Source organism: Peromyscus eremicus, chromosome 8a (assembly GCF_949786415.1).
Source record: "Peromyscus eremicus chromosome 8a, PerEre_H2_v1, whole genome shotgun sequence".
Lineage (NCBI taxonomy): Eukaryota > Metazoa > Chordata > Mammalia > Rodentia > Cricetidae > Peromyscus > Peromyscus eremicus.
The window spans coordinates 69,672,310-69,686,760 of NC_081423.1; the positions used below are offsets into that span (position 1 = coordinate 69,672,310).

The 14,451-nt window shown below is 38.6% G+C and overlaps 1 protein-coding gene across 2 annotated transcripts in view; it reads right to left on the minus strand.

The window, feature by feature from the left end:
* The window catches only part of Cltc (clathrin heavy chain), a 63,312-nt gene that overhangs the window by 32,694 nt on the left and 16,167 nt on the right, over nucleotides 1–14,451 (minus strand). For both annotated transcript variants that reach the window (XM_059271431.1, XM_059271430.1), the window contains exons 2-7: nucleotides 9,283–9,490; nucleotides 5,690–5,958; nucleotides 5,002–5,163; nucleotides 3,161–3,274; nucleotides 2,785–2,958; nucleotides 484–681 (exon numbers count right to left, since the gene is read on the minus strand). In XM_059271431.1, the coding sequence (XP_059127414.1) occupies nucleotides 484–681; nucleotides 2,785–2,958; nucleotides 3,161–3,274; nucleotides 5,002–5,163; nucleotides 5,690–5,958; nucleotides 9,283–9,490 (1,125 nt within the window). The remainder of the gene's footprint in view (nucleotides 1–483; nucleotides 682–2,784; nucleotides 2,959–3,160; nucleotides 3,275–5,001; nucleotides 5,164–5,689; nucleotides 5,959–9,282; nucleotides 9,491–14,451) is intronic.

Here is a 14,451-nt window from a genome sequence, read left to right on the forward strand (position 1 = left end):
GATAACCACTAGTCATTAAATCAAGTTCAATTAAGTATAAATTTAATAATTAACACTAATTAGGAATGCAAGGTTTTAATTCAGTCCAACATAAACCAATGTAAAGGCTTGTGGGAATAAATTCAGTTCATTTTTTGACAACTCTACAGATTACAAATTCAAGAGCATTTATTTAGTGATTAACTTTTCAAATTAAAATGAAGAGCCATCACTTATGAGGTCAAACAGTGTTACACATTAGTAACTGGACATAGTCACACCTACATCACGGTAGGCCTATAGCTAAATATCCTTTCTAAGATTCTGCGCTTTTAATCATCAACTCTAGAAACACTGAGAATTAATTATCATATTCTATTAAAGGAAAAATATAACTAGAAAGTGGCTAGTTACTCTTACAAAGCCAGTTCCTCTTCTAGCAATATCAGAAACAGAGTATTAACAATACCTCAATGACCGCAACGTCAGTTTCCAACTATTTACCTTGGGTGCATTAGCAGCCACCTTTGCAGCCTCTGAGTAGTTTCCCTGGGCGAAAAGAGCATTGAATTTCCGGGCAAAGAGTTCTTCAGCGCCAGCTAGGTTGTTCCGCACAGCCATTCTGAGAGCCAAATCAGGATTTTGTAGGACGTTGGTGATGTAAGGAATTATGTTTTCTTCTTCCACACAAACTGACAGAACCTGCAATTTAACGATTAGAGAACCATTACACTGTGTTAAATCTTTTTCGACTAAGTCACAAAGGTAATCAGTTACTTTTGTGAACTTCTGACACTTGCTTGTTTTGCTACCATAATTTCTAGAACCTTCATCATCAATGCTTACAGTATATGGTAAAATCACAGAAGGAGATCTACGTTAACCCCAGCACAATAGCAGAAAGAAGAAAGCACTCCCCGCTCCATGGCTCCTGATTTTTATCAAATCATCTCTAACCGACTCATTCTTGACTTTTTTTTTTCCATGAGAGACACATACAACTGAATAGATAGATGAGAATTACTTAATTTTCAAAAATCACCTTGGGTGGTGCTAGAAATACAACTCAACAAAGACGAGCCCCTTTCTTAAGGAAGACTGGTGCCCGAGACAGCAAGTAACTTTAATTCGGTGTGACAAAAATGTTACAAGGACAGATACTTCCAGTCCAGGGACTCAAAGCACCTGAGCCTAGAGCTGAGGTAAGAGACAGACTGTCTCATCATAAACACACCATCTTCAAAGACTAACCAATTAAATGACAAACATTTGTTTCCTTTGTTTACTATCTGGGTTTAAGAATACTAATCTGGAGGAGAAGCAGGAAACGACAAGAGCAATACAACACTAACTTTGAAGAACTTTAACCATCGGAGAAAATAAAACCCCTCATGGGAGAATTTTTCTTGTTTCAGTTCCAACACTCACACAGTAAGAACCACTTGCTAGATGATATGAAGACTTGGCAAATGTCTTAAACTCAGAACAGCTACTTTCAAATGGATGATATATTACCCAACTTTTCAGACACCACAATAGGTACTTTAACATGACCTCACATTAAATATTCAGTAATACTTAAGTTAAGAAGTGGGATTAGCCGGGCGGAGGTGGCGCACGCCTTTAATCCCAGCACTCAGGAGGCAGAGGCAGGTGGATCTCTGTGAGTTCGAGGCCAGCCTGGGCTACCAAGTGAGTTCCAGGAAAAGCGCAAAGCTACACAGAGAAACCCTGTCTCGAACCCCCCCCCCCAAAAAAAAAGAAGTGGGATTAGGAAGAATTCTTATCTCTGTAGCTGATGGATCTTGTCTTGGAGATAACAGGAAAGAAACCCCTAGAAAAAGGAGTTTGTCAAATGTGTAACCCAAACAGTTTTTTTTCATCAAGGAGATTTACTTTTGGTAATAAAAATATATACACCTAACTGGCTCTAAACCAAACAGTTATTAAAAAGATTTTACAATTATATACTGGAATGCTTATATTATAATCGTTTTTTGCTAGTGATAAAAATTTAAGATGAAATTTCATATAAAAACTAAATACAGGTGATGGAGAGATGGCCCAGTGACTAAGAGCACTGGCTGCTCTTCCAGAGTATCATGGTTTGACTTCCAGCATCCACATGGTGGCTCACAACCATTACTGCAGTCCCAGGGGTTCTGATGCCCTCTTCTCATCCCCATAGGTACCAGGTACCCATGTGGTACATGGACATACGTGCAGGCAAAATACCTAGACATATAAAGTAACAAAAACTAAATAATGATTCATGCCATTTACTAGACCTAAAAATAATAATCAAGGTAAACATGATTAAATCAATGCAAAAAACAAATTAAACAACCTTTCTATCTTATTTTATTTGTTTTATGTTTTCTGAAACAGGTTCTCACTATATAGCCTTGGCTGGCCTCCAACTCACAGATATCCTCCTTCCTCAGTCTTCCAAGTATTAGGATTAAAGGTGTGCACCTCATGCCAGATTCTATATAAAAATCTTTTTTATTTATTTAAATTTTATTTATTTAGCATGTGTATATGTGCGCGCGCGCGCGTACGCGTACACACATACATACACACACACACACACACCCTAATACAATTTTCTTACTCTCCATCTTCACCTTCAACAGGAGATGTCTAAAGTGACACCTGCTATTTTATATCCTGTGACCTTCACCTCATTCCTTCTCTTTGCCTTCCCCTATGACGTTCTCTTTTCTGATACCCAAAATTACCTTTTGAAAAAAAACCGCTAATGATAATCTGTTACTTAGATGCTTAAGGTAGAAGTTTCCTTACTTGTCCCTTTCTGTTGACTCCTATTATTCCAGCTGTGGCTTCATGAGGTGCAGTAACGAAGATCGTTTCTCCACTGATTCTGTTCATGTAGATGCATGTGCCAGTCTCAAGATCATAGAGGTGGATATAACCATACTTGGTAATCAAGAACACCACATCATGCTTTTCACTTATCTGAAGAGAAAATGAACACTTTCTATAAGACAACTTAAAATAACCCAATTTACTTATTACACGAGAATAGGAGTGTTATTTTACCAAGTTTTACTAATAATTTTTATTTTAGAGAATTATTTTAAGCACTACTCATATCAACTATGAACAGTATTTAAATTAATTTGAGATTTTTAAAAATCCATTTATTTCGATGAAATACCTGCATTGCAACAGGAAAGTCATTTTGTGCTTCTGGAGGAAAGAAAACATCTACTGCCTTCTTTGGAAAGGGCTGGTTTCCTGTGGGTGGTGTACCAACTTCAATGATATGTAACTGTTCAAAAGAAAATAAAATCTACTATCAATCTAAGTCATTTATCAGTTGGTCATTGCAAGTTTTTTGAAGCCCCCAAATGGAAATAACCAAAATGTTCTATAATCAGTGAACCGTATTTGATCCATCTACACTGTGGGATGCTCCTTCATAAATTAAAACTGACTAGGAGGAAGTTGATCTCAAAGTCACACATTTGCTATATGATTTCTTTTTTGTTGTTGTTGAAACAAGGTCTCACAATGGAGCCTCTGATGGCCTGGAAATAAATATTTAGATTAGGATGGCCTGGGATTCACAGAGATCTGCTTCCTTTTGAGTGCTGGGTTTAAAGGCATGTACCACCACACCCAGCTATATACCATCCTTTAAGTGGCAAAATTATAGAGGTAGGGAGTGGGTTTGACTCTAAAGTCATGATGGGATTGGCAAGATGGCTCAGCCAGTAAAAGCAGTTATGGACTAGGCCTGACCACCTCTCTAAGTTCAATCCCTGGAAGCCATGTAAACAAGCCAGATGCATCTGTAACTCCTGTCCTCTTAGGGAATCACTTGAGCCTCCTAAGTGCTAGGATTCAGATCACTGCAAGCTCTTTATTCTTGAAAACTACTAACTAGGGTGACATGGGGTGGAGAAGTATAAAACAAAGATGAAGATAGGGTATTCCGACTCAGGGACACAGAGGACAGTAGTCTACAAGTTCTAGTAGCAAGTAGAGCCACTCTTCCATTTTAGAAGCAGCCAACAGTTGTTTTCCATGTCTCTCTCTCAGAGCTAGGATGCAAGCCGTGTGACTTTGCCTATACTGGACTTCAAAGACGGAGCCCAGGACATCAGGTTATTTTAAGACTGAGGGAGAGTCTACTCTGGCAGTGAAAATAGCAGCAAACTGAGTCACCAGGCATCCAGCAGTGCAGGCGCAACAAAAGCAGTTCAGAGATCTGCAGCATGGTTTCTGGCCGAAACCCTGGCTACTACCCATTTTTGCTCATTTCTCATTCCCCACATTCAGTGATACAGCTGTCCTAGCTACTGCCAGGTATCCAGTATCCTGTCAATAAATTTTTTATACTCTAATCAACCAGACCTTGTTTCTGCTGTCCTCAACTACGAATTCTAATACACAAAGTGCTTCAATCTGTCTAGGTAATTTCAATGTACAGCTAGGGATGAGACTCTCCAACTTAAGCTGCTGTCCATTCCATCGACATCAAGTTACCTAGGGGATTTAAAAAGGACAGCGCTTAACGACATCAGACCTCATCTTGGGCAATACTTTTAATGAATCAGACTTTAGACATGTACTGCACACACAAATGGGTATTTCTGCAACTCTAATCAGTCTATGCAGAGTAAAGTAAAAGACATCAACAAAAAGCCTTTGATAAGAAGGCAACTAAAATAAGGAATACAAAGAGCTCAAAGCTGGGCACAATGGTATAAAGAGCTACAATCCCAGCACTCAGAGCCTGAGGCAAGAAGACCAACTTCAAAGTCAGCCTAGATTATATAACAAGACACTGTTAAAGGAAGATCCAGATGGCAGAATAGTAAATAATATTAAAAGAATACTCTCATTTTACAAGTATTACTATACATACCATGTCAGTCACCACAAATCTGAATATTATGAAATTAATAAGGAACAAAGATGACTATTTTGAACTTAGATCACAAAGAAGAGCAAAACAGAATCAATAAAATAATTACCACAGACAAAACTTACCTTCCCGCCTGCCTGACCCCGTACAGCGAAACAAAATAATGTTGACTCTTCTGCATTTCCTTCCATCTTAAATTGTGCAAAGCTAGCTGCATGTCCTTCAATAGGCTGAGATACTTTCCTGTCTACAGAATAGAGCTGCATAGCTCCAACCACACGATTTTGCTACAAAGGATCAAAAAAAAATAAAAAAGAAACAAGCAAACAAATAAATAAACTTCAGAGGTCCAATGACCCAGTAGATCTCAGATTCAATTACTGAAATAGTTATAATACTTTGCCATTTTTCAGCTGTACATGTATTGAATCTCTCAATGTAGAGTTCATACATCTTAAAGTTTAACTCCAAACATTATCTTATTAAAGCTTAATGTGAATGTATAAAACATGCCTCACCTAATTATCTCTTTATACCATCTTAATACAATATAGAAGTATTCATTTTGTAGCATACTGACCCCATAATAAATTCTAAATCAATCTCTACTTAATCTGCAAGAATTAAAAACAACTTGTAAGAGTACTGAAATTTTGTCAGGTTAAGGGTTTAAGCCAATAATCATTTTTTTTTTAAAAAGGAAAAGTCTTTCAATCAGTCAAATTCAACAATATTGGCATTAAAGACCTAACTAAAGTGTGTGTCAAAATACTTCCTTAGACAACTTCTTTATCAAAAACTAAAACATGTTACCTGTGCAGATATGCCAGTCAGAAGCAACCACTTCTGCTTTGCATCTGTCCGGTAATTGATAATCTGGCATCCTGCGAGGCTAGAATGACGATCAAACATTTTCACTGGCTGAGACTCTCCTTCCATACTCCAATGATAAACTGCATTATCCGTCACAAGAGCAACCGTGTTCAAAGAGATCCATTTCCAGAAGGTGACATCATCAGTCATGGTATGGGCCTTCATTTTACTTTTCATTTCAATGTTAAATATCTGAAGAGTTTTTGCAGCTAAATACAGAATTAAAGAATAATGAAAAAAGCAAAGTTCAAAATGAATTAATACCTACCTAGACTAGCCTTTAACTTCCAAATAATGTGGTTCTATCTTGAGACTAATAACTAACTACAGGAGTCACACTGCTGGAGCTACAGCCACTGAGGAGCTAAGAGCTGAGATCAAGCAAACCAATCTACACCTTAAGCAAGACTCTTACCTCTTATGGACATGTCTGCAACACTATAAACACGCGACTTCTACAGGATTCTACATCCCAAATGAAAATGAGACTAAGGAACAGCTTTCTTACTGATAGAAAACAATGCTGTAACTTTCATCACATAGTCAGTTCACACATAAACTAAGGTAGCTGCATATACATAAGACAAAGCAAATCTAATAAAAACACAAGGAGGAAATATCTACTTTTTAAAATGCAGTCATCTCTCATCCAACTCAATTTTGTGGAAACTGCGTTTTGAAAAGAAGTTGTACTTCAACTTTGCCATGTCACCACAGTGCATGCTACATTTAACTGGTCTAAGATACAAAGGGAAAGAAGAGTGCTGGAGAGAGGAAAGGGAGACAGGGAGGAGGATGGTTTCAGATGCTGTTAATATATATACTGGAGTGAGAACAAGTTCAAGCTTCATCCAGTTAAGACAGCAAGCACTTAGTAAAAGGAGGGTAAAATTTGCCTCGAATGTTAAAAGTCCAGAGTCAGATGCAAGGGCTTATACTTGTCATTTGAAACCGGTCACAGCTGGAAAGGTGATGTCATTGAAATCAACAGTGGTCCAAGCCCACAGCTATCACTAAGCTATGAAGATTAGTCCTCAGAGACTGAGGATAACTCCATTCCTGAGCCACAGAGAATCTGGCTCCTAAAGGACAAAAGTTGTCAAAGTGGGAGGGTGACAGGGTAGGCAGGAGACAGACAAAGCCTAAGAGCTTTGTACCACAACCCGTCTTACTATGTAACAAAGCCTTCTTCTATAAGGCAAAGTATAGGACTCCCATCCCACACAGCTTATAAACCACAACCAGACTTTCAAGAAATTGTGAAAGTTATAGTCCTGTTTATAAGAAGAAGGCATGAAGTTTAAACTGGCTTCAGAGGGAAACAGAATTTTATAAGGATTTGCCTTTCTTTGCTGCATCCGCCAACCTCCAGATAACTAGACTTTTATTGTTTTACATCAAAGGACTGGAGAATGTGTAAGTTTAAGGGTCTGGGGAAGGGAACAAGGGATAACAGCCATGATATAGACCAATAGACACAAAGTATAGCATACTATTTTGCAAAGCTATAAAAATTTCTCAATTATTCTTTTTATAGAACAGGACAATGACTAACACAATCTAATTTAAGGTAACTCACCATCTGCACACATAAGAAAGCATTAAGAAATGTGATAAGATAACAGTAACATTAAAAATAGAAAAAAATTGGCAAAATTTAGTTGCTGCCCTTTAAAAAGAAGTGTGACGGATGCTAAGCACTTGAATTCAAATTATTTAAGGAAACTAAAGGACATTTAAAATGTAGTATACTTTTAGACAGAAGTAAAATGTATGCTGTCATAAAACATCTGGTTCCTGAAGATGAGATCAACTCTTGCCTGAGACAAATTCTGATGATTTGTTGACTATGCTATTCTTAGCTCCCAATCTGCCCACCATTTATTTACCAGACAGTACGAGAGGTTAAAAATTGACACTCCAAAATGTTCCAAAACCTGTACTATGAAACCAGGAAGTTTGGGGTGTCTAATTTTTGATCTTCACATTAGTGATACTCAAGAATAAAATCTATGCAAAGATTCCCAAGTCCAGGCCTACGAGATGCTCAACAGGACATTTGCTGCCAAGTCACTCCTAGGATCCATATGGTAGAAGGAGAACAGACTTCCTCAAGTTGCCCTCTGACCTTTACATGTACACCCTCACACATAAAACACACAAAATAAACAAATAAAATGTTATAAAAAGAATCCTAAAAACTCCCCTAAGCCAAAAAACTCTCAATACTTCTAGACCCGAGCATTTCTAATAAGTGTTATTCAACATGTATTATCAGAGATTAAATGAGCTGGATATGGTGGTGCATGCCTGATTCCAGTTCTAGGGAGGCAGAGGCAGGTGGGTCTTTGTGAGTTTGAAATCAGTCTTTACATAGCAAGTTCCAGGACCGCCAAGGCTACTGTCAAAGAGACCTATCTCACCAAAACAAAACAGAAAACAACCAAAACAAGGCCCCAAACAGAGTTTAAATGATGTGAAGGAAAGACTGGTTAAAAGTTCAGCACCTCTAAAAACTCATCCACACTTCTATAAATTACTGGAACTAAATTCTTTTTCTTATTATCAAGAAAAACAAGGGCTGGGATCTAATAGCTCAGTGATAACCATCCGCACACCTGCCAAGTGCATGTGAAGCCTTGGGTTCAGTCCCTAACTACAGCAGAAAGGAAACGAGGCAGCTTTAAATGCCATTTCAAGGGTCCAGCAGTTTGGCACTTAGCCTTCTTAGTAACTTCTATTCTTCTATTACCTTAATTCCAAAGTTCAAAGGAAAAGAAAACAGGTTCTCAGATAATACGAGATTGTTTAACTCTATTTAAATTGATAGGCAGAATAGTTCCCCATGGAAACAAGTTAGTCTGGCTGGGCCTGGTTGCCTCTACCTATCATCCCAGCTACTCAGACTTAGGCAAGAGGTTCAAAGTCAGCCTGGGAAACAGAGCAAGACTCAGCTAAAAATAAGTAAGCAAATAAATAAATCGGTAGATAGGTAACTATATAACTAAAATCAAAGAAAACTGTGCAGTCTGAATAAATGCAAACATCCTTGACTCAAAGCTTAGTATTCACTCATTCTCCTTCTCCTCCTACCCTCTCTACCCAGTGTCAACTCAAGCCATTTTTAGAGCTTGATGAACGTAAGGTAAAAGAAGCCTAAGGATAAAAAGGCAGAGAATGAAGAAGCTAATTATCACAATAAACTCTGAAATGTTTAAGTTCTGATATTAAGCTATGACTTATTACAGAATATTACTTTCATTCCCCTATACAGAAATGCTTTTAGCTGTTTTATCATATCAAATATCAATGTATTTATCCTAAAACTTACATTTATTCCAAGTACATCTATTCTAAGACATTTCACAGAAACATTCTATGTAAAAGTCATGAACACTAACTCAAGTTTAGGATTAATCTCAACTTTACAGATTTAATTAAACTTATTCAACATACTAAAAGAGCACACCAATAACTGTATTTGCATAAAATTCACATAAGAATTTCAAGAAAACATCCACAATCTTTTATACCTTTCAGTGCAATCACTTTGCTGGCAGGATTCATGATGGCACTATCTGCTGAGATTGGTCTTCGAATTGGATTGCTAGGATCATTCATATCAATGATTACCACCTGGGCCTGTTCTCCTACTTTTTCTCTAATGCAGATGAATTTGTCTGACTCCATAGTCAGAGTACTGAAGCCAATGTTTGCTGGGTTGATACCCAGGTTCTGGAGCTGAAAAAAAAAATATACATCATGTTACCAAACGTGCAAGAAAATTTGGCATTCCTATATTGTCATCAGTATAATGCTAATTTAACCATCAATGTCGGCCAACAGTGACAACAATGGGAAGGTAATGGATTTTCTTCATTGTCTAAGAACTGTGGCATTCAACTGCCGCAGTTTAACTTCACATTACAACTACAGAGGTTAGAGATGAAGTTAAAGGAAAGAACAGCTTCTGAGTGCTAGTGTTGATGGTTGAAGGGATTGATAACCATTATGTTTCTTGGTGAACTGTAAATGTTTGCACTATTGGACTTACCCCCTCTTACACCACCACACACACACCCCCCACACACTAACTTAGCACACTTAATTATCCTCCTGCACTAGGCTTCAGGGATCTATAGTTTAAGGTACAATATTATTTTAAAAAGGAGAAAAAGATTTAAAATGTCAGAGTTCTCAATCTGAAGAAACATGGGCTAGCACAAGCAGACAAAGCTATGCTGTGCAAAGAGTCAGAAGAGACTATACAGGAGTGGTGTGTCAGATGCCTCCATATAAGCAGTCCCTTCAATGAGCCAGTCTAGAGAATTCTCTCCAGGAGCATGTGCTAATGCACAGGGGTGTGCAAATGTCTAAGGGAGCTACAAGTACTTAAAATAGCAAGGTGAGTATAGCCTAGGGAAAGCCTGAGCAGGGAATAAAGATTATACAGAGAAGCAAGAAAGAATCGCTTGTGTGACAAGCTAAATTTACCTCCTAAGAATCCTGAACTTACAATATAGGTAGAAAGAGCTACTTAAGAATTTTAACAGCTGGGCATGGTAGCACATGCCTGTAATCCAAGCAAAAGCAAGAGGAGAGCTGAGTTTGAAGCTAGCCTGATCTACAGAGAAAGTTTCAGGACAATCAGGGCTACAGAAAGAAACTCTGTCTTGAAAACCCACAACAAAAATAAGGGACTTTTTGCTCCATATAAATGGCAGATACTACAGTATTTGTTCAGTAAACAGCGGCTCTACAGAGGGTACATCTCTGATAGCAACCAAGTGTGTGAGTACAGAAGTTACCTGTGACGACTAGAAAGGACCTCTAACAGGTCACTAATTCTCTGGGTGATTAAATCCTTCTAAAAGAGACTGCCTGAAGGGCTGGCTCTGTGAGCTCAGGCCAGAGCATTCCCCATCCCCCTTCCCCTCCATGGTTGTAAATCTTCATGGCGGAAATTGAGAAGAAGCCCTTGTCCTCCAGCTATGTAGTAGTTCCCCTTCACTGCGCTGGCCGAGCAATGTCAGCTGTATTTTATGGAATTCTTTTGTCAAACTCTTGTGCTACAAATAAACAGGCCAGGATCTGAACAGGTCCAGAATGAGCTGAAGAGCTTTCTTTTCCTTTCACTTCCCTATAATTCCTCAAATACTATAGGTATAACCAGTTATAAAATGTAGTTATAATGTAGACACAGCACCAGAGGGCAAAGAGCCAATCATCTATCTAACCATTAATACACACACAGCATTTTATAAAGTAGAACATTAACCAGCTTTATAAGCTCAAGATACGTTCCAATGCCAGGCAAATTCATAAGCTATAAAACAGGTAACTTAGAATGAATGTGGTTATAGTAAAACACTATGAATTGATTTTTACTTCTTTTTTTTGTTTGTTTGTTTTTTGTTTTTCGAGACAGGGTTTCTCTGTGTAGCTTTGCACCTTTCCTGGATCTCACTCTGTAGACCAGGCAGGCATTGAACTCACAGAGATCCGCCTGCCTCTTCCTCCTGAGTGCTGGGATTAAAGGTGTGTGCCGGCATTATCCGGCTGATTTTTACTTCTTTTGGACATTAACCTACTTAGGGGGGTGGGGGAGGTTCGAGACAGGGTTTCTCTGTGTATGTAGCTCTGGCTCTCCTAGAAATCAGAGATCCACCTGCCTCTGCCTCCCAAGTGCTGGGATTAAAGGCTTGCACACTTCTACTTTTAACTTCAGAACTGAAGAAAGATGAATGGAAGTTGTCCCAAACGTACAAATAGACCATAACTGGGATTCAGAGAGGAAGTCTTTTCCTTGGATAAACTAAGTAAGACCAAGTTATCCACCTAGTTCCTGAGAAGGAATACATATCTGTTTTTTCAGAATAGAGAGCCATTAGACTCTCAAGAGATTCATGTGGATAGTTTCCTTCTCAATAGTTGGAGAAAGGGTTCCAATGGCTCCGAGTTCACATAGCTCTATAAACACAGCACACTAGCTTCTGAATTACTCCATGAGAATCATAGGACTCTCTCTACCAAGTCTTCACCTACTGCACTTCTGAATTTCAGGTATCACTGTTTAATTTCTTTAGTATCTGAAAAATGCAGACATATAAAACAACAACAAAAAAAAATGTAAGTATCAGGACACAGTGACTGATAACATGCAATACCAGCACACAGAGGGTAAGCAGGACTGTCAAGAGTTTAAGACCAGCCTGGACTACATACAAGATGCTGGAGGGATGGCTCTGCATTAAGAGAACTGGCTGTTCTTCCAGAGGACCTGGGTTTGATTCCCAGCACCCACATTAGCTCACAACCATCTGTCAACCACAGTTCCAGTGGATCCGATGCCTCTGTTGGTATGAGAAATCCACATGGTGCATAGACATACATGCAGGCCAACATCCATACACATAACACTTTTTCCTATTAAAAAAAAATGATGCCAGGCGGAGGTGGCATAGGCCTTTAACCCAGTACTCAGGAGGCAAAGGCAGGTGGGTCTCTGTGAGTTCAAAGGCCAGCCTGGTGTACAAAGTGAGTTCCAGGGCAACCAGGGCTATATAGAGAAACCCTGTTTCGAAAAAATCCAAAAAATATATGTCAGACATTACTAATTGTACTCAGAAAAGGACTCCTTTCCTATCCTTCAATTTCAAAGGCAACTCCAAGATAAGTATAAGACAAGAAGCCACTATTAGAAAAGACAGTAAAGCTAAAGAGCTGGAGGCTTGGTAATTCCCTTTAGAAATCCAAGTACTTGTCTCAAAAAAAAAAAGAAAGAAAGAAAGAAAGAAAGAAAGAAAGAAAGAAAGAAAGAAAGAAAGAAAGAAAGAAAGAAAGAAATGTGTAGTCAGTTTGAGAATAACATCCCTGAGAGTACTTTGGCATGGAGTATTCGGAGCTCAGTGAGGATAATCCAAGGGGTTAAGCCTAGTATCAAAGAGCACAAGTAAGGACATTTTTATAAGAAAAGAGGAACACCGCTAATGGGAAATCCATTATAAAACAAGAATGAGGCACATAATTCACTATTTTAAGGCTAATGGTGAAAGGACTGGATAACACTCCAAGTGGCTGGCTGGGTTTGGTAGCTTCTACCTGTGATCCTACTTACTGAGGAAGCCGAGGCAAAAGCATCATTAAGCATAAGGCCAACTTGGGCTATATCACAAGACTTATCTCAGGAAGAAAAAAAGAGACCTAGACAGAAAGATAAAGATCGAGGACAAGAGAGCAAGTATGGAAGAGTGAGTATAAGAGACAGCATGAGAGAGAGCTTTGTGTGTGTGGAGGCAGGTGGACTAAATTGAAACGAAAACATGTTTAAAAACACACTTAAATTATAGCCATTTGTCTAACTAAACAAGAAGCTCCTCTTTCCTAGAAAGTCTTTCCTGGATATTAACAAAAGACAGAAACCTCAGGATCCTACTAGGGAGCAGGAAGGTGCACTCGCCTCCACCTCTGTAAACAAGGTTGGCAAATTCTTTTCCCTTCCTGGTATTACTTGAGGCAAATGTCAAGATTATGCACCAATTCTGATCATATTTTCCTATAATATAAACAAAACAGAAAAATACCGTAACAGTAGTGAATAGGGTCAGCCACCATTAACTGTAATGTATCCTTAGAATAAGAACACATAAAAGGCCGGGCGGTGGTGGCGCACGCCTTTAATCCCAGCACTCGGGAGGCAGAGCCAGGCGGATCTCTGGGAGTTCGAGGCCAGCCTGGGCTACCAAGTGAGTTCCAGGAAAGGCGCAAAGCTACACAGAGAAACCTTGTCTCGAAAAACAAAAAACAAAACAAAACAAAACAAAAAAGAAAAAAGAACACATAAAAGATTACTATACTAGATAACTATGTTTAATAATATTTGTACAAATAAAATCTTTCAAAATGTAGCAATACTGCTAAAGTTTTTATTTTCAAAACAGCCAGAAAATATTCTTAAGTCAATTATAAAAGGTGTGATGGTATATGGTCTATGCCAGAGACACTGATGAACTCAGAAGGCACAAGTCTACAAACCTGCATCCATTTTCAGAAGACGCACAGCAATACCCTAATTGTAACCAGGTAGTCTTAATTGACAAAACACTGTCATTGAAGCTAAATATAGTCTACACTGAGATATGCTTGTCTGCTGTTAGTTTTTTGTTGTCAACCTGAAGCCACCTTGAGTTACCTGAAAAGAGGGAAGCTCTATGAGGAATTACCTAGAGCAGGTTAGCCTGTGGAGGTTCATCTGCACTGTTAATTGACCATGTCTGTGGCCGGCACCATTCCCTAGGCATGGCACCCTGAATTGTTGTAGAACAAAAGAAGCTAGATGAGTAGAACCAAGTAGTATCTATATGGTCCTTTCTCTGTGGATGTGGATGTGATGTGAATTGCTATTTAAGTTCCTGTCTCGGTTTCCCCTCAGTGATGGACTATAACTTGGAATTGTAAGCCCATAAGCCCTTTCCTCCCACAAACTGCTTCCAGTCAGGGTATATCACAGCAACAGAAATGAAAAGCTTAGAAATGTCAATTATGAAGTTTTTTTTTTTTAAACTTCAAAGAGCTTTGATTTAACTGTTCTGGACTCTATAGAAAATGAATTTGGATTCACATGCATATAATACAGCATTCAAATGGTACAAAAGGTTCATTACAGTCCTGTGAAACTACTCACCCCATCAGTCTCTCATTCG